At 46.7% G+C, this 22,245-nt stretch overlaps 1 protein-coding gene across 1 annotated transcript in view; it reads right to left on the reverse strand.

The window, feature by feature from the left end:
* Positions 1–19,667, reverse strand: part of LOC121878785 — an 85,470-nt gene extending 65,803 nt beyond the window's left edge. Inside the window, exon 1 of the mRNA XM_042385199.1 lies at positions 18,486–19,667. Within this exon, the coding sequence (XP_042241133.1) occupies positions 18,486–19,466 (981 nt within the window). The 5' untranslated portion in view covers positions 19,467–19,667. The remainder of the gene's footprint in view (positions 1–18,485) is intronic.
* Positions 19,668–22,245: the final 2,578 nt, after the last annotated feature.

Consider the following 22,245-nt stretch of genomic DNA (forward strand, 5'->3'; position numbering starts at 1 on the left):
ACAGTACCATGAGTGACAGGCCTCAACATACGTCACCAGAGGGCGTGGTTACCCCCGTCTCCCTAACTAACGACGAAGGTGTGCCCACTTAGGTGACTTACCTTGGCGGACATATAAAGGCGGTAGTGTCCTAATGTGTGCTTAGGGGGTGTGTTTTATACAGTGGGGGGAGTACCTTACCTGCTGGACCACACAACAATGGCGACATTTATAACCACGGCGACACTTACGACCACTTATTTTCATCCACCATTGGAACGAGACTTTCAACACGCTGCAATAACACCTACCTGGCTATTACGATCTTGTAAATAAATGCAGATGGTCACTACCGTATTGCACACACACACACACACACACACACACACACACACACACTATATGCAGGTGTCTTAATGCTACTCAACTCGGCATCGGGAAACAAACATTAATAAAAAATAAATAAAAAAACTTGCCAGGCTTGTGACACCGTGTTCGTATTCAGTGTCTCCCAACCTGACGAATGTAAACACAGATATCAACATGCGACTCAAGCATCAACGAAGGCCAGCCAATCTGACACCATGGAGAGGAGAGGGAAGGGAGGGAGGAGGGGGAAGAGGAAGGGGAAGAAGAGGAAGGGGGGAGGAAGAGGAAGGAAGAGGAAGGGGGAAGAGGAAGGAGGAAGAGGAAGGGGGAGGAAGAGGAAGGGGGAGGAAGAGGAAGGAGGGAGGAAGAGGGAAGGGGAGGAAGAGGAAGGAAGGAGGAAGAGGAAGGGGGAAGAGGAAGAAGAGGAGGAAGGGAAGGAGTAGGGAGAAAGTGGGAGAGGAGGAGAAGGAAGAGGAGAAGGGGAGGAGGAAGAGGAGTAGGAGGGAAGGGGGAAGAAAAAGAAGGAAGAAAAGGCGAAAGCAGAGGAAAAAGAGGAAAGAAAAAAGCGAAGAAAGGGAAGAGGAAGGAGAAGCAAGGGAAGGCAACAGAATTAACCCCTAACCATAAACAACTAGAGCCAGCACTCGTCCACCTGCACCACCAACGACCAATACTCTCATCAGCACCACCAGAAATAGCAACAGTGCCATAAACAGGAACAACAACAACGGTGCCATTAACAGGAACAACAGTAGTACCATTAACAAGAACAACAGTAGTACCATTAACAGGAACAACAACAACAACGGTGCCATTAACAGCCATTACCACCATTCAAGACTTGTAACAGTAACAATGTCATTAGCACTATTAGCAGAAGCGTGAGTTGGGTTGTGAGAGAAGTAGTAACGGTGATACGACCTTTAATGGCGCTGGAGAGAGAGAGAGAGAGAGAGAGAGAGAGAGAGTACAGTTAAACACACACAGACACACTTTAACAACAGCCCACATCGTCATTAGCCGATGAGTGACCTCCTGATCCCACTGCTATCAACATCCACACAAAATAAGATTGCTGATTTAGGTAATGGAGGTGGGGGGGGAGTTGGGGAGGGGGTGGAGTTGGGAGGAGTTGGGGAGGGGGTGAAGTTGGGAGGGGGTGAAGTTGGGGAGGTAGGGGAGGGGGTTGGGGGAGGGGTGGAGTTGGGGAGGGAGTTGGGAAGGGGGGTGGAGTTGGGGAGGGGGGAGTTGGGGAGGGGTCGTGTGTTGCGTCTCTACACTAACTCCAGTTCCAATAAATCGTGTTTATTTACAGATCATTTGAATAATAGCACAATACATGTACATACAGTATAGTGTGTATTGGTAATTAACTGATACTTGTTGTGCATCATACAGACCAAGGTGAGTGTACAGTACAGGTGAGTTATTGTGTATGACGTGTTCTCTCGCCTCCCACCCCCCCCACACATCTCCGGGTCTTTGTGAAAATAATATAAAGTTCATATAAATTTCTTGCTGAATTTCGTTTCATCGCGCTAAATTGCACTCACTCGCTATTTTAAGAAGAAAAATATCTTTGCGTATGAAAAAAATGGGCGACTGTTTCTAGCTACAAAAAACTGAAAGGGAAATTTCCTTTTTTTTTATTTTTAGACAGAAATCACCGGGGAGCACCATCGGGTGACCCCTCCAGCCACGCCTTCCACGGGGCCACAGGGAGGAGAAGGGGTCCCTGTCATTAGTGGTGTGAGAGGCGAGACTGTGGCCCATCACACCAGACAGCCTCACCACAAACAATGGCCTCCCCGACCACGGCATCACACAGCCTCGTCTTATGTCTGACTTAACTATGTTGAGCCACGGACGTGTGTGTGTGTGTGTGTGTGTGTGTGTGTGTGTGTGTGTGGCTCATCTGTCAACACAAGAGCATCACGGAGCAGGATCAAGACCCATCCCATAAGGTTCATTATCATTAACTTGTAAAAAATTCCCTTACGGAAGGAGGCCTCAAGTCTCTCCCACGTGCCACCACAATGTCCTGATCTGACCCTGCCACACCCACGTTCTCCGCCACACCGGCCCTCTCACCTACAACCTCTTCATTAATTCCCAAACAGATATACAAGGTTCCAGCCAGGGAATACATGACACTTATTACTATGGAATTATTACACAAATTTCGCGAAAATCGGACAAAAAATATACTTTCACTTGTAATTTTCCTTTCTGCTTTCTCATGGTAATTATGAACGTCTCGTGGATGAACCCTTAGAAAGTGTTAAATTTTTGCCTCGGTGGTGTTCGGGCAGGGGTGTGGAGGAGGCGACGGCGGCGTGGAAGTCCTCGCTAGCAGAGGTCAGCGGCGGCACGACCTCTAGCGGGTGCCCTTAGGGAACTCCTACGACCTGAGGGCCTCCAATCATTACCAGAACGGGACCCACAGGTGAGCGCCGGGACCCACGCCCCTGACAGGCAACTAACCACTCTACAGGAGCTACAAGGTCTTCCTCCAACATATACACACCCTGACCCTTGAGACTCACGTTGTTGGGACCAAAAATAAATAAATTAGCAAATCTAAATGACTGATTAGGTTAAGTCTCAATTAGGAACACACCTGTACCTCGAGAGTAACAATAGCCTGTCCACCAGTCAGCCCAAGTAAAGGTGTTCACTAAGGTAAGCAAACCTAATTATAACACAGAATCATATATTTTGAGACTTTAATTCTAACAGTAATAACAATAATAATAAAAATAATAATAATAGTCTACTAATAATAATAATGACAGCAATAATATCATCAAAACAACTATACAACACCACCTGTAATAATAATAATAATCATAATAATAAAACCATCAACAGCACTAAGAAGGTAAGGCCCCGAGACCTAAACCTATTAAAGATTAGTACCCATAAGAATTGGGGCCAAAATCCGTATGGGTAGATTAGGTTGGAGGCCAATCAGATTAAGAGCCCATCGGGTCAGTCAGTCAGCTGCTACGCTAGTCAACACACGAGTTTTATCTGTCTGTCTATCTGTTTGTCTGTCTGTCTAACCTATCTACCTCAACCTCGAAACACTGTCAGTCTCACGTTTATTTACCTTTTATTCCATGTGAGATGATTGCTCAGCCGTTTGTTCGTTCTTACAAGTCTATGTATTACCGAGGGTGGTGGTGTAGTCAGGCGGTGACGGGGAAGACGACAAAAATGGACGCGAGGATGCCGATGGCGGTGGGTTTAACAATGACGGAGGCGGCGGCAGTGGTGAGGACGGGGATGCTACGACCCCTGGGAGACACGAGGTTACCTGAGGCGGGTAATTAAATGATCCCGTAGCGGGGAACACCACCACACACTCAGGCCAAGCTAGCGGCACATCCCGGGCTTAATCTGAGTGGCTCCCGAGTCACACAATGATAATATTTAATAATAATACTGCTACTCCGGTGAACCGCTCAACGGAACCAGGGTTAAAATCGTGACGTCCTTGGCAAGAGCGAGGGGATATAAACACACACTCTAACTCATTTTCATTGGTTGAGACAAGAACAATTATTTCCCCAGGCGCTTTTATGATTGGTCGAGGGGAGTTCCGTCACTTCCCTTCTGTTGCCTTTGCGCTTCGCCAGGGGGCACTGATGACACTACAGTCGTTTCTAGAATCACTGTAGACACACGCTGGCAGGGAGGCTGGTAGAGGCTCACACGAGAGAGAGATAAATATTTGGAATACTTCTCTGGGCAGGCGTGAGGTCTTGGTGTAGTTCCCGGCCTTATATGGTAACACGCTGTTATGTGTGGTGTGGGAATTTATGGTGGGTAGTGGTGCGCTTTCTCCAGGTACAGTGACTATCACACCACCATAGCCCCCGTCACTATCACTACACTACCACCACAACCATTTTCAATCACACCACCCCAGCCCGTCACTATCACACCACAGCCCCCATCACTATCACACACACCACAACCCACATCACTATCACACACCACACCCCCGTCACTATCATATCACCATCAATATCAGGTCGTGAAAGAGAGCAGCGGCCACACAAACTGCATCTCCCGCACCGACAGATAAGGTGACTCACAGGCTCCTCTTGTCTCCTCCTACGTCCGATGGAGTGAAGATTAGCGTGTACCAGATCCACTCATCCTCAACACTTACACCCACCCTCCCTCTTCTTCTTCCTCTTCCTCTTCTTCCTCCTCCTACTGTTCCTCTTCTTTCTCCTCCGCCTCTTACTGTAGGAGGTAGTGGTGGCGTGACTGTAGTGACGGTGGTGTTGTGTGTGTACGGAAGATGTGAGTCGTAACAGGTTAAAGTGTACACATGATCACATTCTGTTATGTACAGTATTTGAAGGTTGCTGTAGGTAGAGTCACACACACACACACACACACACCGTACTTTCTCCTACGTACTGTACGTCTCTCTCACCTGTATGCATCCCTTATCATCGTCTGCCACACCTGATCATTACCTTCACTAATGTCTAGATCGTGGAGACTTTCCCTACCTCCTAACCCCTTCACCCCCCACCACCTACTTTCCCCTTCACCCCACCTACCCCCTACCTTCCCCTTCACCCCACCTACCACCGGGATGAGAGAGAGAGGGGGGTCACTGTCACCCCCGAATAAGACACAAACACGGCTCCACATAACGGGTACATGAGGCAGGTGTCCAGTTTTTGGTGGAGCCGACATGAACCTAACCTGTCCAATTCTTCTCACGACCCCCACCCACCCCCCGGCCTCACCCACCCCTGGCCTCACCCACCCCCGGCCTCTCCCTCCACCGGCCTGCGTTCGCGTATACCACACTCGCCTCGCCTCCAGCCAGTTCTCTCGTCTCCCTCCATCACCCTTCACACCTTCCCTCAGGGCCTCCCCCGGGACATTTACCTGCCCTAAATTTGCATATTTTATTGTCCAGAAAATTCCCGGGTTTGTTTAGTGTTCCCGGGGCCTTGAGGTGAGTCTGTTTTACTCGGAGTTACCTTTCTAAAAATGTTTAATTCATGAAGCGTAAGTTTGGCCTCAGGTAGGAAGATACCAGAGCGGTGTGGGCCGTAGGTGGTGGCAAGAGACGGTCCAGGTGTGTGTGTGTGTGTGTGTGTGTGTGTGATTTACAGCCCACAGGCGATAACAAGGTGGGTGTCATGCACATCACCACACACACACACGTTTCCTCCTGCCAACTACAGAAGCGACATTAATGACGTCATTGTCGACTGTGACGTCAGCCTATACCTTGGACTAGATAAAACACCTGTATTATAATTCCACTCCTGGGTATGTGTGTACAGGTGCCTAACACGTGGCAGCACAAGGGGGGGGGGGGTTCAGAAGCTTTCTATATCTGTTAGCAGTTGTGTGTAGTGAAGGCAGAGTATTCAGGTTAACGGCCATCAACCTACTCATTACCTGGTTGACAGACACTACTCACCAGCCTCCACACACTGCTCTCTCTCTCTCTCTCCCCCTCTCTCTCCTCCTCTCTCTCCTCCTCTCTCTCACACACACACACTGCTCTCTCATTCTCTCATCATTCTCCTCACATAATTTACCCTGGTCCATCCTTCCTCCTAATACTCTCCCCTCCTCCCTCCCCCCAGCAGCACTTACCTCACTCCATCAGAATATGACATCCCCCGCCCATCAGAATATGACACCCCCGCCCATCAGAATATGACATCCCCGCCCATCAGAACATGATATCCCCAACCTTCAGCATATGACACCCCCGCCCATCAGAATATGACAACAGGTGGGTGACAACGGGTTAGCATCCTTGGGAATAACGGTACTGACACGCTATGGAGACACACCTGAATTCCTCACGTCAATTACACTACTCCAAACATACATCAGGTGTGTGTGTGTGTACGAACAATTAGCTAGTCTCTTGCTGTTGTGTTTACCTGCATGACCCTCCAAATGTTACTAGGTCGAGCCTCTTGTGTTGACCTTGAAGCGTGTTATGCTGTAAATATTAAATCATCTTTGAGTTATAATCATCGTGGGGAATAAAACTAATCTTATCCCGGAAAAATGTTTGGTTCAGTTGTACCCAGTGCTAGCAAGGACAATAGGAGCCCCCCACACATGTGAAATAACACACAAGTCTCCATCTCCCCACAACACACACACACACACAACGTTAATCTTAGATAATATTGATCATCATGACTCACCTGCACGCAAAAAAAAAACCAAACAGTTGTCTAGGGTTTAATATTTAACCAATTAATGTTTTCTTAATATCAAACCATCACCACACCTTCACGCCAAACGACCGAACTTTGAATACGGACACAAAAACCAAACAATGACTCGGATGGCGAATAAATAACATAAATCAATGACGTGTTTTTTTTTTTTTTTGTACTGGCGAAAGATGGCAACTTGGAGCTGAAGGTCAGACGCCGACTGTCCGTCCACCCACCCGCCCAGATCCCAACAACGACTGCTCACCAACATGCAACTTGACTATAACCTTGCAATGGCTACCTCCCCTTCTCCTACTGGGCGTCAAACCTCTGCAATAGAAATAGAATATATCGCCTGAGCGTAGGAGGAGACACGAGGCTGAGTGGGGGGGTATAATGGAGGCTAGACAAGGGTGTGTTTGTAGAGGTTAGTGTAAACAGGTGAGGGTTAAGAGGGGGTGAGTATCCAGGGTGAAGTGGTGGTAGTGGAGGTAAGTGGTAGTGGTTGATGGTAAGGGGTGATGATGGTGGTAGTAGTAGCGAGGGGTGACGGTGGTGGTTGTGGTAAGGGGTGTGGTGGTTGTAAGGGGTGTGGAGGTGGTGATAGTAGTAGTTAGGGGTGACGGTGGTGGTGGTGGTATGGTGGTGGTGGTAGTAGGTTAGGGGTGACGATGGTGGTAGTAGTAGTGAGGGTGACGGTGGTGGTGGTAGTAGTAGTGTGGTGGTGACGATGGTAGTAGTAGTAGTTAGGGGTGACGGTGGTGGTAGTAGTAGTGAGGGGTGACGGTGATAGGTGTGGTGGTGATGATGGGTCAGTCCGGCTGAGGTGGAATGTGTAGTCGTGCAGACTGGACCTGGACCAGGAGATACTCCCCAAAACTCTGGTCCATTCGCATTACAACCGGTCCCACTCCTCTGGTCCGGTACACACACACACACACACACACAAGAATGGAGGACACTGCAGCGGGCCATACTGGGCAGTCCCATTTACACCCAACCCCCATTGCTCATATATCCATCCAACCTTCAATCCACATTCCAGATCCACATACAAGTTCTCCACTATTACCGGCACACAGCAGGTGGAGGCGGCCAACATACAGTAATTAACGTGGACAGGAGCACCTCCGTTATAACATCGTGGAGGAGGGGGGGTGGGGTGGGGCGTGTGGGAGGGAGTAACACACACACACACACACACTGATGTCTTCTACTTTGTTTACATTAATACGTTGATTAATTTAGATACATCAACAATCAGACATTATGGATCTACCTGTGCAAATACTAATTACAGGTAAATGGACACGTACAGATACAAACGCGTATAGATAAGTCTCTCTCTCTCCACACACACGTTAAATAAAATACATTACATCACAACACGTCAACACATGTTTAACGTCCACATGTAAGGTGTGGTGAGGGCGTACGACTGTAGGTAAGGGCGGGGCTGGGGGATGGGTGGGACTTGAACTGGGTGGGCCAAAGGGTGGGTGGGTCAACATGTCTGTGAATACGATTTGGGTGCGGTCTAATATAATAATAATAATAATAATTAGTAGTAGCAGTTTTACATCTACGTCTCCCCTTGTACTTAATCTGACAATGGATAATATTTTTACATCCTAATAGGCAATTTACTAACTACTTAGCGACTTCGTTAAGCAGAGTGGCTAGGAGCGCGTTAACCTGGTTATTTTAGCGTGTTAACAGATAATATAGAAAGGTCGTAGCATTAGGTTGCTACTAACTCAAGTCTCCGTAAGCCCGGGGGCGTCTAGCAGCGCCCTGGGTTGATGTGGCGCCGCACCGAAGGTTCTCATCAGGGCCGGACGGGGAAGCGACCCCTGCATGCCTGTGGTCGAGCTCCACACACTCACACTCCTTTGTGTATTACCTCCTCCCTCACACCTGCCCTTCTTCTCCCTCACACTGGTCCTGCCCTCTCACACCTGCCCTTCTCCCTCACACTGGCCCTCCTCCCTCACACCAGTCCTCCTCCTTGCTGCTGCCACACACACACAGCTCGCGACACCAGTGTAAATATAGGCTGGTGTCCGGCACGTGAGGTGAGGCAGCCAAGGTGTTCGATTAAATAAAGTACCCGAGTCCTAATAGGCCCCAACCTCTAGCCCCCAACAGGCCCCCCCAACTCTCAATCTTAATAAGCCCGAACTTCCAGCCCCCAACCCCGTGTTCTAATAGGCCCCAAACCCCTGTCCTGAGAGGATAAGCGTGTTGAGGGGTGCAGCGAGGGTGAAGGGGGTTGGAGAAGGTCGGGAAGGCGAGGAGTAGAGGGGAAGTCGGGGGGGAGGAGGGGGGAAGTCGAGGAGGAGAGGGGAAGGGGAGGAGAGAGGAAAGGAAGAGAGGGGGTGGCAAGAAATGATTACAGTGTTCGAGTTGAGGGGCGTGACGTAGCCCTCCCCCCGCCCCTCCTCCTCCACTACTCATTATCCTTGCACTTCCTACAGCTGGACTCGAGGCCTTCAACACAGACCACGACACCAACGACGACTCACCAGGCCTCCCGACGACTCCACACACACACACACGCGGTAACAGACAGAGGGCGGCTTTCAGTTCATTATTGTTAGACAGCCGGGGGAGGGGAGGGTGTCTCTCAGCCTGTGTGCTAACAAACAGACTTACCACGCCAATGGCAGACATAGTGTATAGTACGTAGTGTATGACGTAGTGTGTGACGTAGTGTGTATGACGTAGTGTGTATGACGTAGTGTGTATGACGTAGTGTGTGTGACGTAGTGTGTATGACGTAGTGTGTATGACGTAGTGTGTTCCCAAGTCTGGTTTAATAGTGTCATCCCACGCCGACGTTCGTTTGTTTTATGCGATCTTAGGTGCGATTAAGCCAGGTTAAATCGTCTACATGGCGGGAAAATCATCTATACGGGGGGAAATCGTCCATATGGGAGAAAAATCGTCTATATGGCAATAGTTTCAGTGACACGTAATCGAGCCGCTCGGTGATTGACTTAAATCGGCTGTCAATAATGATTTTATCTCGTCCAATAACTAACATTAACAGGTTCTCTTAACACCAATTTAAAGTAGTCGACTGTGGGTGGGTGGGTGGGTGGGTGGGTGGGAGGGAGGGTGGGTAGTGGAGAGTGGGGTATATACAATGACAACTAACATTAAACTCACACAAGACAAACACACACTCAGACGATGGTGTAACGAGGCTGACCACCCAACCACCTCTTCCCTCTGACCCCTTGAACCTTGACCTCACCCTTCTCACCCACACCACTCAAACTACCATTTATATCATTAAAACTAATTCAAGAAGTTATTCGGACATTTACCATTTAACTAAAAAAAAACCTGGTGGTGGTGGTAGTGGTGTGGGATGATTGTGGTGGTGGTGTGTCGGTGGTTGTGATGTGGGTGGTGGTGAGGGGTCGGTGGTTGTGATGGTTGGTTGTAGTGATGATGGTAGTGGTGGTGGGTGACCTTGTAGTTTGAAGGAGTGAGGGCAGGTCACGCTATACTGCTGAGTGTGGACTGTGACTCACCGCCACCGTGAGAGCTGAGCTGCTGGTACACCCAGATGAGAGACACATTTTTCCCGCTGCGTCACCCCACCGTCAGCTCTGAACTGCTCCCGCCATGCCCTGCCAGCCCTCCTCTGATCTCTTCCTTATTGTCGTGTTAGTTCAGCGAATTTCCTTTTAAGTCTAGTCAGTGTGGGGGGGGATCTCGTCAGCGGTGGAGGGGTCTCGTCACTGGGAGGTCTCGTCACCCTTCCCACCATTTACAGCTCTAATCATCCAATCCAGTTATGTACATAATGTTAAGTAACGAAACTGGATCATTACTAAACTGTCATGCCCTAACACCAAACGACCAACCCTAATCCAACTGTATTTAGGCCAAAATGTCGACTTACTATTTTCCTGAGACATTTCCCATGACTTATTTTCCTGGGATCTTTCTTGTGACTTATTTTCCACGTGACTTATTTTCCCGACATACCACAAGAGGCACAGCTGTAAAGGCACTTGATCCACGTAGATGACACACACTACACCACACCTGTACACTTGCTCCTTTACAACACCCTGACCTTTTACACTTCACCAACACCACCTTTATGAAAATGAGTTGTTTGGCGTCAGGGAGGAACCTGTCGCCGGCTGATACTGGGAGTCACCGCCCCCTGACCTACCTACACCCTCACCCCACTACCTACAACAACATGGGAGGATAACACAGCACTATGGCGTTAATGGGGCACATTAACACAGGATTTGGACACCCTACATAGGACATTAAACATGGTGTCCTTCGGGGCCTTGTTATCGTGGTGACCGATGTGTCCTTCAAGCTCAATGTTAGTACAGAAGAGTTCCTTGTGGTCACCGTCAGGCTTCTCTTCAGGTCGACTCTTTAACACAGCAAGTTGAGATGGATCACCCAAACTAGTAGTGGTGGTAGTGGTTGTTGTGCTTCCTGGGACCCCCAAACACGCCCACCCCTGCTATAACACACACACACTTCAAGACCTCGACATAGGACTCAAATTACACCAGCTATATTGTTGAGTCCTCTCGTGGTGTTATCAGTCCTAGTTTGCCAGTCGTCTTTGTTTTAGAGTACTTGGCAACAGTCCCCAGCATTTGTGAGTCAGGCAGTACCACCACCAACACGGGGTCTCTCTCTCTCTCATACACAAACATTCTCTTACCTCTCACACACACGGTACTCTATCTCTCTCTTCCTCACTTACACACACAATAAGGATAAACGATAATAATTCATCATCAGAGAACAACAACAAGCAGAAGCGGAAGCAGGGACTCTTCTCCTCAACGACTTCAGTAAACACGACAGCTCCTCAGTGTTCTCTCCTTGGGCCCGACACAACTCGTCACGATATATTTCTTGAGATTGAGAGAAAAATTGAAAACGTGAATTCGTATCTTATCGTTTTATTAAATGATCTTAATTTGAGATAAGCTTTTAATGTCTTTCTTGGGCTACCTTGAGTGATATCGACTTAATTATCTACGATTGTTTGTTTACCTGTACTGTTTACCTGTACTGTTTATGTATACTGTTTACCTGTACTGTTTATGTATACATGTTTGTTTACCTGTACTATCGGTAAATATATCGTTCCCAACACACAGCTAAGACAACAACGAAATTCTTTAACTACCAAGATCTATTCCCCTAGGGCAAGTTGCCGTGTTTATAATAATGAAAAAAAAAACACGACAATAATTTAATCTATTAACTGAAGACAATTTTCCTCATAACCTAACCTATCCGAGAAGACATAAAGCCACCACGACAGATCGCCAGTCTCTGTGAACGACATCATTACACGACAATTCCTTAATTAACCGTAAACGTATTTCTTTTATATTGAGAAAAGTCAACAGACAAACGGACCCTCTGTGTGATGTATTTAGGCCACGACTCAACCGTTCACAATTTCACCTGTCATTCGTAATTACAATAATGAATCGAGAGGTGCGGCCAGGAGGGGAAGGAGAGGGGGGAAGAGGAGGGGGAAGAGGGGGAGGAATAGGTAAACAGAGAGTAGAGGGTGGGAGGAGTACTGGGCATCCACCAAGGAGCGAAGGGAGGGAGGGAGGAGAGGAAACCAGGGAGAAGTGGGAACAGCCAGCTGGTCGCCCGCACCCCCAAGCCCTTGACACTCTGACCTCTACACACACACACACAGCCTTACAACACTTCGGGACAAAACAGTGCTACAATTCTGAAAAGTGATTGGTCCAGGGAGAGGCTGGCTGGGGAAGGGGGTCGTGAGGTGCGATAAGCAGAGGCAAGCAGAGAGGGGGGGCAGAGCAGGCAAGCAGGGAGGTAGTTGGACAAAGGAGACAGAAAGAAAGGCAGGAAGAGGGAGATAAGCAGGTGGAGAGGTAAACAAGCAGGCAACACCACCACCATACACGAGTCGGGGCAGCAGGCAACACCACCAAACACAGGTGTAGACAACAGGCACCACCACCAAACACGGGTCGGGGCAGCAGGCAACACCATAATGCACGGGTCGGGGCAGCAGGCAACACCATAATGCACGGGTTAGATAACAAGACGTTGGCCAGGCAAACACGGGTCGGGGCAGCAGGCAACACCATAATGCACGGGTCGGGGCAGCAGGCAACACCATAATGCACGGGTCGGGGCAACACAACGCTAATTAGATAACAAGACGTTGGCCAGGCACCTAATCAGTGTGTACATGCATGAGTGTTTGTCCGCCTCACAGCACGAGAAGAAATACAGGCTGCTTTATAGTGTACGAGAAATGTGTAGGAGGGTGTAAGGGGGTGTAGGAGGGTGTAAGGGGGTGTAGGAGGGTGTAAGGGGGTGTAGGAGGGTGTAAGGGGGTGTATGAGGATGTAGGAGTGTAGGTGTAAGGGGGTGTAGGGAAGAAGAGTAGTCGTAAAGTGAGTGATAGAGAGAATGAATGAAAACAGTGAAGGAATGAATGAACGAATGAATAGGGGTAAAAGAAAGAATGAGGTGAGGCAGGCAAGGTGAGATCATAACGTGAGTGAGATGAAGAATTGACATGAGTTGAGTCCCAAGACACTCCTCTACCAAGCATGTCAACCTCCTCCACCGACACCTTCCCCTCCCACTTCCCGTCATTGTTGCACCACGACGCCCACTCACTAGTGTCCCCGCCCTCAACGACCTTGTGTGTGTGACTCGAGGCAGGTGGAGGAGTAATGAGTGACCCAGGTAGGAGTGGAGGTCAGGGTGGAGGAAATGGCTAGGTGGAGGAAATGGCTAAGTGGATTGAAATACTTTTAAGATACATTAAGTGGATAGACAACTGGAGGAGGAGGAGGTTAAGTGGATAGACAACTGGAGGAGGAAGGGGCGATGGTAATGTGGATGTAGAGAGTACTTACTACATACGTGTGTGTGTGTACTGTATGCATGTGGAGTGAGTGACTATGTAGAATACGTGTATGAGGAAGCAAGTGGAGTACATAGCCAGATGGGAATGTATGGCTATGTGGAGTGAGATGGAGTAAGTCACGAGACAGAGGTGGTGAGGTAACAGGGTAAGGCGAGCCAAGACGTAACCCAAGACGCTATCAACTGCTTGGCTCAAGAGAACTTATCAAAGGTGACCAAGACGAAATGAATGTCCCAGAGAAGACGGAGAAAATGGGGAGGAGGTATAATGAGATGATGATAATGTAATGCGAAAGAGGGAAGAGGGATACAATTAGATAAAGGAGGTCTAGGATGAGGAAAAGAATTGATACCTGGGAGAAGAGAAGCAGGTGAGGGAAGAAAGGAGAGGAAGCAGAAATATCAGATGGTAAAGGAGAGAAATAGAGACTTGAATAGGATGGATAGAGAAGTGGTAAGTAGATAGAGAGGAAGGAGGAGCAGTAGACAATGAGAGGGAGATAGAGTGGGAGGAGTGAAGGACCTTAGACAAGAGAGGGAAGAAGAAAGGAGAGTAAACAGAGGTGGATGCAGTATACAGTAAGGAGTAGGAAGAGGAGGAGGAAGCAGGAGGGAAGAAGAGGTAGAGAAGAGGAGGTAGGAGGAAGTAGGAGGAGGTAGGAGGTACGCGGTGAGTCATGAGCCGGGTATGTGAGAGGTCCGCCGCAGGCAACAGAGGTGTGAGTGAACTGGACTGCTGCTCGACTACTTATTTTCCTTTTCAGTCAAGTGTTTTTTATTTTTTTTTTTAAATTCTGTCTCTCGCTAATACTGTGGTGGGGTACATGTCAAGACCCACCCACGCCACCCACAGTCGAATACACAGTCATGGGGGTGTACTTTCTAAATGGTTAATGGTTCTATGTTATTTTTAAGGATTTATCAATGAATTACAACTATCGAGAGCCACACACACACTGCGTAATCAATTCCTTCTCCCATACGTCCACACTGTTGTTTATTTTGTGGAAGCGTCATAACAAGAACATTTCATCACCTAACTGTTAAGAGAACTGTAAACCACAAGGCAAGTGTAAAGGAACGTGAGGGAACTGTTGGAATGGCTGGCGTTTACCTATTACTTTTATGGCAGCCACCGTCACTGTCAACCCAACACACACAGTCCAGAACACCACATCACAAGTACTTGAAAGTCTCAGGGAGTTCTTAAAAATTCCTGGTAATTATTTGAGGATTTTTATATTAATATGATATAACTCAACCCCGGTGGTCTCCTAACACCCTGAGGCGGAATGTTTGTTACTCTTACACCGACAGACTGACCCACGCTGATCAGTGATAAAATCCCAAGTCTGGTCTCAAATATCAGACGGCCTCAGTTGAAAGGCCTTGAATCTAGCAGCCCCGAGTAGAAGGTAGGTCAGTCACTCTCGCTCCTCTCTGTCTCTCTCTCAGCTGACACCACCACACCTTCCCAAAATGTCAAATAACACCTAGTTTTTTGTTGTGAAGCCCCCACCCCCACACCCCTCTATCTCTCTCCTTCCCAAAGCATTAAATCATCGCGGCTACTTGTTGTGAAGGTCCACACATTACCACACTTAGAATTAAACAAAAAATAGCTTTAAAACAAGTGAAGGAGGGCGCGGCACACCACTACCTCCCTCCTGACCTTAACCTGAAGATGTCCTCCTCCTACACCAGGGTCACCCGTACACACCCCATGGTAAGAGCTTAAATGGATGAAGTGGTTGCTGGGGGAGGTGGTGGGTGAGGGAGGTACTGTGGAGGTGGTGGGGAGGGAGAGAGAGAGGGGGGGGGGTGAAGGGGAGAGGGCAGCTGTGAGAGTAAATAGACCAGCTGTTAAGACGTGCAACAGCTGCAGCAGTCGAGGCCAGGGTTTAGGCCTATACCTCACACCGTCACCCGAGTCGGCCTACAGCTTGGTATATCATTAACGGGAAAAATTAAGAGTAAAATATTCAACATGACTCACGAGGCCACGATGATCAAGTTTTAAACGACACAAATACTCCAAGACCGAAGTACCTACACGTCACGAACTCTCCAGGAAGTTACGACACTAGTTAGCAAATAAGAACCTGAGACGCAGCATTGTGAGCCAGTTATAATTGTAGCCGTAATGACAACTGTCGCTGAGGGTCTGGGTCTGCTGTCATACGGTATCTCCCCATTGTCGTGACCTTCCTAGATGCGGGTATTATTCGAGGTCACTATAAAACGACCTTAACACTACCTATAAATATAAAAATACTTAAATCATACTTTATACACGATACAGTCCCGGTGGTGTAAACTTGTGACAGTACTGGGCAAATCATTCAATCAGATTAGATTGAATTACATAGGTTCACTCGGCCAGTTTCAAGAGTGCATGATACCGCGGCCGCCATGACGAAAATAGACCTGTGTACTGATGTTAGTAATTACTTTGTGCTTCTACCCAGTGTTTTAGTTTATCTGCCGTAAGTTTTAGTCAATAAACGCGCGCAGCAAACCTTGAACTTTACCACTAATGCTTTTGTCTCTCCAGAGTAGGAAAGTATCAGTGAGGCAGTTCTGATACTTGACAGTTTAAGACGCAGAATTTCCAGCTTAAGACCCAAGATGGTGAGGAGCTTGAGAATATGAGAACCACAGGACTAGAAGCATTCAAGCAGAAAGGTATAAAGTTCTCCCGGCGTGACAGAGGATCCTACAGGAAAAACGAACCTTCCGTAGCGACAAATACTCTCAATATTTTTCTTCGGCAAATCCTACATGTACACAGGAAGGTCTTTAGGTATGTCCGGGCCCCGAGGTTAGACAAGAGCTCTTAGTTACGCTGAGAGGTAAAGTCCGGGAACTAAAATGTGACGTGGCAACCCAAGCATAAACCAAGAAGTGGGATAAGATCTGAAGAGGGCAGTGAGCACCTCTTGGCCCTCACCCACAGTGTCGTCGCCTCCACCGCAACCTCTTAACTTTATTACACCAAGAACGACACACTGGCTCAAGGCAGGAATGTACACCTCCTGCTGTAGGTGAACCAAGGCACCCCAGAACAGTGAGGTTGAGGAGGGCTTCTGGGTCAAGAGGTGGCTCCTCAACTAGCGAGGTGGGAAGTCCTGCCATAATGACGGGAAGCGCCGCGGGCAGCAGATCACCCCCTCACCCGCCTGCTTTGAGGGAGGGTATTAGAGACGCCCTCTTCGTCGACAACCCGCCACATTACTAATCATTCTTCAGCGACCAACACAGTCTTAATACTCATAATGTTTAATGTTGATGACGTAATTACTAACCTTACTTTGCGCTTAAAGATCTTAGTTGTTGAAGCGCAGTAATAACTTGTGGTAAACAACAGGTCGACTTACTAAAGAACTTATTTGTATTATCGGTACGTTATAATTTCCGAGTTCTGGCGACAACTCGTAACATGTTATTTCCGACAACAAATTGATGTAACCTACATTTTTCCTTTTCTGCATCAAAACGATTTTTTTCAATTAACACGATTTTTTTACAAACCAGTAATTCAAACAAGACTTTTCATCATTGAGATTCCAAATTTATTTCACAACTAGTTACTTCCTAGCAGCAGTACAGAAGACTCAATGACCAGGAGCTGAATCCCTCAGCTGTGGAGACATGAGAAAACACACCCAATTATCTCACTCCAACGACCCACAAACGATGGACAAACTGGCGTCGAAATTACACTGTAGACTCGTACCGTGACTAAACATACCTCACTTAACCAACCACAACTAGGGAGGAAATTTGACGCACCAAACTCCCGGGAATTCAAGCCCAGTGACGCGAAGATCAACACGCGCATTTTGTTGTCTCCAGAAAAAATTGTCGGAGCGCAGTGAGACATAAACCAGGCGAGGAGAGGGATAGAGAGGAGAACGCGGGCGAGGCAAACACAGTGAGTCCCTGTATGAATGAAGACTATCCACCATTCCTTCTCTACCTACCTACCTACTCCCGTTGCCTCTAGGCCTCTTGGCATCCTTCCCTCCCACACAAACACCACCAATATACTTGAAATACCGACACTCCACCGTGATTGATTAATACCTGTGTCTATAACGAAGGTAAAGCATCAGGTAGACAGAAAGAGAAATGATTTAACGTCTAGATGGAACAGCTGTAGCCGATAAAATACTAGTTGGACACTGTGGGGTTAAGGAAATGCCAGTCTGGGCCCCCAACAAAACTAACAATGTCGCCGCCATGGCTACAGTTAAACCAGCCGAGACAAAATAAAACTACAAATATTATACACCTTTATTAATACAAATACCAGAGTGAAAATATTAAACCTCTACCTAATTAATGAAAAAAATTCCATTCATCGTTGTTTTACTCTGTTTACGTTTGTATGAGCCCTCCCCCTCCTGTAGTGATCTGCCCCCCCCCCTCCCCATGATACACGCTCCCCATCACCAGCTGATCTTATACACCTGGTCATTACGAGTCCCACGTGGTCAATACTACACCCCGACACGGAATCAATAACCCCGGTGTGATCTTTGGTGACCACGGCGATTACTGATCATAAGCGCAGTGAAGCTTAATGTTGTACAGGAACAAAGGAAGAAGTTCATCGTTTATTGTACTGTGAAATAATGACTGGTACAAACTTTGCAAATTGTACCAGCGGCCTGAGAACTTTACCTGCGATTTATCTTTATCTTTACATGAATACAAATTAAGGATTAAATGCAATAAATTACTGTATACAATTTCCCACGCACCATGTAATGAAATGGCCGAGTAGGTCAAGTAATTATGGCTCATACAGGACTTGTTTCTATAATAATTAATCACTTAGAACCTATAATTAAAATACTGTATTCCACTTTAAACACCACAAGACATCCTGGGAAAGTTTATATCAACATTAACACAACTTTCGTTTTAAGAAAAATTAAGAACCTTTAAACCAAGAGACGACAACACTCGACTTACCTGGAGAATGTTGAGAGTCTTGCCTGGACCCTGGGACAGAACATCCTCACTAATACGTAATAAGTCCGACAGGTCGAGAGGGGGGGTGGTGGTGGCGTCCTCCACGTCACTGAGGTGTAGGGAGTCCTGGTCGTCGGAGCAGTGACAATCCGTCAATGTTTCTGGTTGAGTAACGTGTGTGTCACGTTGGCAGGTTTTATCGCTCCTCGTGTCCTTGTCACACTGTGGGCCACCTCCCTCACTGACTCCTATACTTTGGCAAGTTTCCGTCGGGTGGGATGCCTCCAAGCTGTCACACACGGCATGACAGTGAGATTCCCGCTCTATTTTGGCACCAATATTTACATTGTCCACACAGTCAACACCCTTATCTATGTTTACACTCTCGTCTGTACAAGAAGTGGCCGGCCAACAACTACAGTCAGTTGTAGTGTCCGTCAAGGGGCCGACTTTTGTATCTTTTGAAGGCGTGGTGTGGCGGTTGTGTACACCCTTCACCGCATCACTGTAAGTCTTTATAGTTACTGAGGCACCAACACTCTTCGCTTCATCGACACACTTCACCACTGGAACAGTTTCGACATCCTGGACGGTGGGACTCACTACCCTGTCCCTGCTACCGTCTGTCGCCGCCTCGCTCACACCTGGCGCCGAGTCTGCCGCCACCTGGACTGATTCTTTCCTATCGTCAATTTTAGAGCTCTCTGTGTGCCTCTCCGTCGTGCCTTCATCACCCGTGTTACTGCTATCCTCCTCACCTCCCTGTGTATCACTCTCGCTATCTACATCATCATTCATATTGTTATCCTCATCATCGTACTTATCCAGCTCGGGAGTTGACGACATTTTCTTAAATTTGGTGAGTTTGACAGAGTTGTCGTCTTCCTCTGGAGCCCCCATTGTGGCCCAAAATGTGTAGAGGCCCGACTGTCTGCATGGGGCACCGATATCCATGAACAAAAGTTTTCTGAGTAAAATCATATAAATGAACAGAGGTGAGCTTACACCTCGGAAACATTCAACCAGATTTTTTACCCTTTAACACACTGATGTTACATTGTATCCTCCACGAAATATATTAACGTACATAGATTATCGCGCATACAAACACACACACTGAAGTCTTGGCGGAGAAAGCAAATACCGTAACCCTACTCGAACAGCAGAGAGATTCGTACTGACTAGCTGGCTCGCCGCTCGCTCCCTGGGTCATTCAAACTACACTACCACCCCCACCCACCTTCCCTCCCTCCCTCGCTGTTGCCACTCGTCCAGTATTCCTCACGTGCGTTCATGCTGGCTGGACAAATTATCCTCTTATCAAAAACCAAACACCTTCATAAATATAATACAATAATAAAAGTTAAATTAAATACTAAAACGCTTAATGTAATACGCTTGCAACCATGGGCTTTAATTAGATAGAATAATTTAGCGCTTTAGTTTTTCGTCACAGCTATCTGAAGACTTGAATCCGAATATAAATGTTTGTATTGGAGCTAAATATACCAGAACGACGTTAATATCATTATCATTAGTCACCCAAACGACTTTAACGACCATTGGGAGGACGACAAGGGAACTATTCTCATTGACCAAAAATCTGTTAAATTAGTTTCGGCGTTAAATGTTACTTTTCTTGTGTTAATATTTTACGAATTATTTTTTTTACTGCAGAATATAAAATACAAAAACAATAATGAGGTTGTTTGTGTATTACTTAAAAGATAATTCTGTCTGTCTGTCGTCATTTACATACCTAAGTGACCTGACCTGACCTGAGTTAATCATTTCTCTATTTCACCATAATATAACATCCTCACCTGACACAAGTAATTAAGGTCACTTGCCCTTTACATTAGGTCAGGTAAAACTGGTTACTGACGCAAGAATACTTATTTAACTCCCTGTGGTTATAAGTAGTGTGAGTCCTCTTTATAAGTATACACCTAAAGTACTGTATTGCAAATAGTTATTTTTTATACTTAAAGCAGTCATTTTCCTTCACATTACGACATCACGCTTACCAACCACTCAGAAACGGGCTAACTAGCTGACGTCACACTACCAACCACCCAGAAACGGGCTAAGTAGCTGACGTCACACTACCAACCACTCAGAAACGGGCTTACTAGCTGACGTCACACTACCAACCACTCAGAAACGGGCTTACTAGCTGACGTCACACTACCAACCACTCAGAAACGGGCTTACTAGCTGACGTCACACTACCAACCACTCAGAAACGGGCTTACTAGCTGACGTCACACTACCAACCACTCAGAAACGGACCTATGATATCGAAAATCATACTATTAACCAATCAAACGGGCTGCCTGACGTCACATTCCAGCCGACCAATCAGTGATCAGTTTAAGACTATTCCCCCATCAACATGAAATTTAAAGACGGAAACGAGTTATGTTAAATGAAAGCAAAAAAAATTATATCTTAGTTTGATGAGGAAGAGAGAATGTGTGTGTGTGTGTGTGTGTGTGTGTGACCTATAATTACCACACACAGAGATCATTACAAGGTGTTCGTCGTTACTATAAACAAAATGAACAGCTTCCGGTGAATCAATTTAATCCATCAACAAAACTGTATAATAGAGTATTTCTTATAACCACGTAGTCACACTTCCCTGTACAAATGGGGTCAAAACTCCCTCAACACCTACTACCATCCGAGGTTTCCACATAACGAGGTGATTAGTGAACGATGCTGCTTTTCATTACAATTAATTAAGTTACCCCTGAAGACTGTCTCATATCATCGTTTTCTTTATCGACTTAATATCGTTATCAGCGCGCTAACCTTTATCATGGCAACGAGTGTGGGAATTTTACTACAATTTTCACCACAAGTTTATCATGTGAACCTTGGTACTAACTTTGGTACGAATCTGAAAAACCAGATCTTGAGTTATTTTGAGGACAGACAGATACCCAGACATACAAACACGAACCCGACCGAAAACAATAATCCGAGGGGAATAATAAAGTAGAAAAACATAGGATAACGCAAAATAACAAAGACAAATATGAAAAAAATCACATATGTCGATAGTACAGAACAACATAGGTGGAGTACAGTACAATATAGGTGGAGTACAGTACAACATAGGTGGAGTACAGAACAACATAGGTGGAGTACAGAACAACATAGGTGGAGTACAGTACAACATAGGTGGAGTACAGTACAACATAGGTGGAGTACAGAACAACATAGGTGGAGTACAGAACAACATAGGTGGAGTACAAAACAACATAGGTGGAGTACAGAACAACATAGGTGGAGTACATAGGTGGAGTACAACATAGGTGGAGTACAGAACAACATAGGAACATAGGTGAGTACAGAACAACATAGGTGGAGTACAGAACAACATAGGTGGAGTACAGAACAACAGTACAGTACAACATTGGAGTACAGTACAACATAGGTGGAGTACAGAACAACATAGGTGGAGTACAGAACAACATAGGTGGAGTACAGAACAACATAGGTGGAGTACAGAACAACATAGGTGGAGTACAACATAGGTGGAGTACAGTACAACATAGGTGGAGTACAGTACAACATGGAGTACAGAACAACATAGGTGGAGTACAGAACAACATAGGTGGAGTACAGTAAAACATAGGTGGAGTACAGAACATAGGTGGAGTACAGTAAAACATAGGTGGAGTACAGAACAACATAGGTGGAGTACAGTACAACATAGGTGGAGTACAGTAAAACATAGGTGGAGTACAGA

The sequence above is a fragment of the Homarus americanus genome, unplaced genomic scaffold (genome assembly GCF_018991925.1).
Source record: "Homarus americanus isolate GMGI-L3 unplaced genomic scaffold, GMGI_Hamer_2.0 scaffold40995, whole genome shotgun sequence".
NCBI classification, from domain to species: domain Eukaryota; kingdom Metazoa; phylum Arthropoda; class Malacostraca; order Decapoda; family Nephropidae; genus Homarus; species Homarus americanus.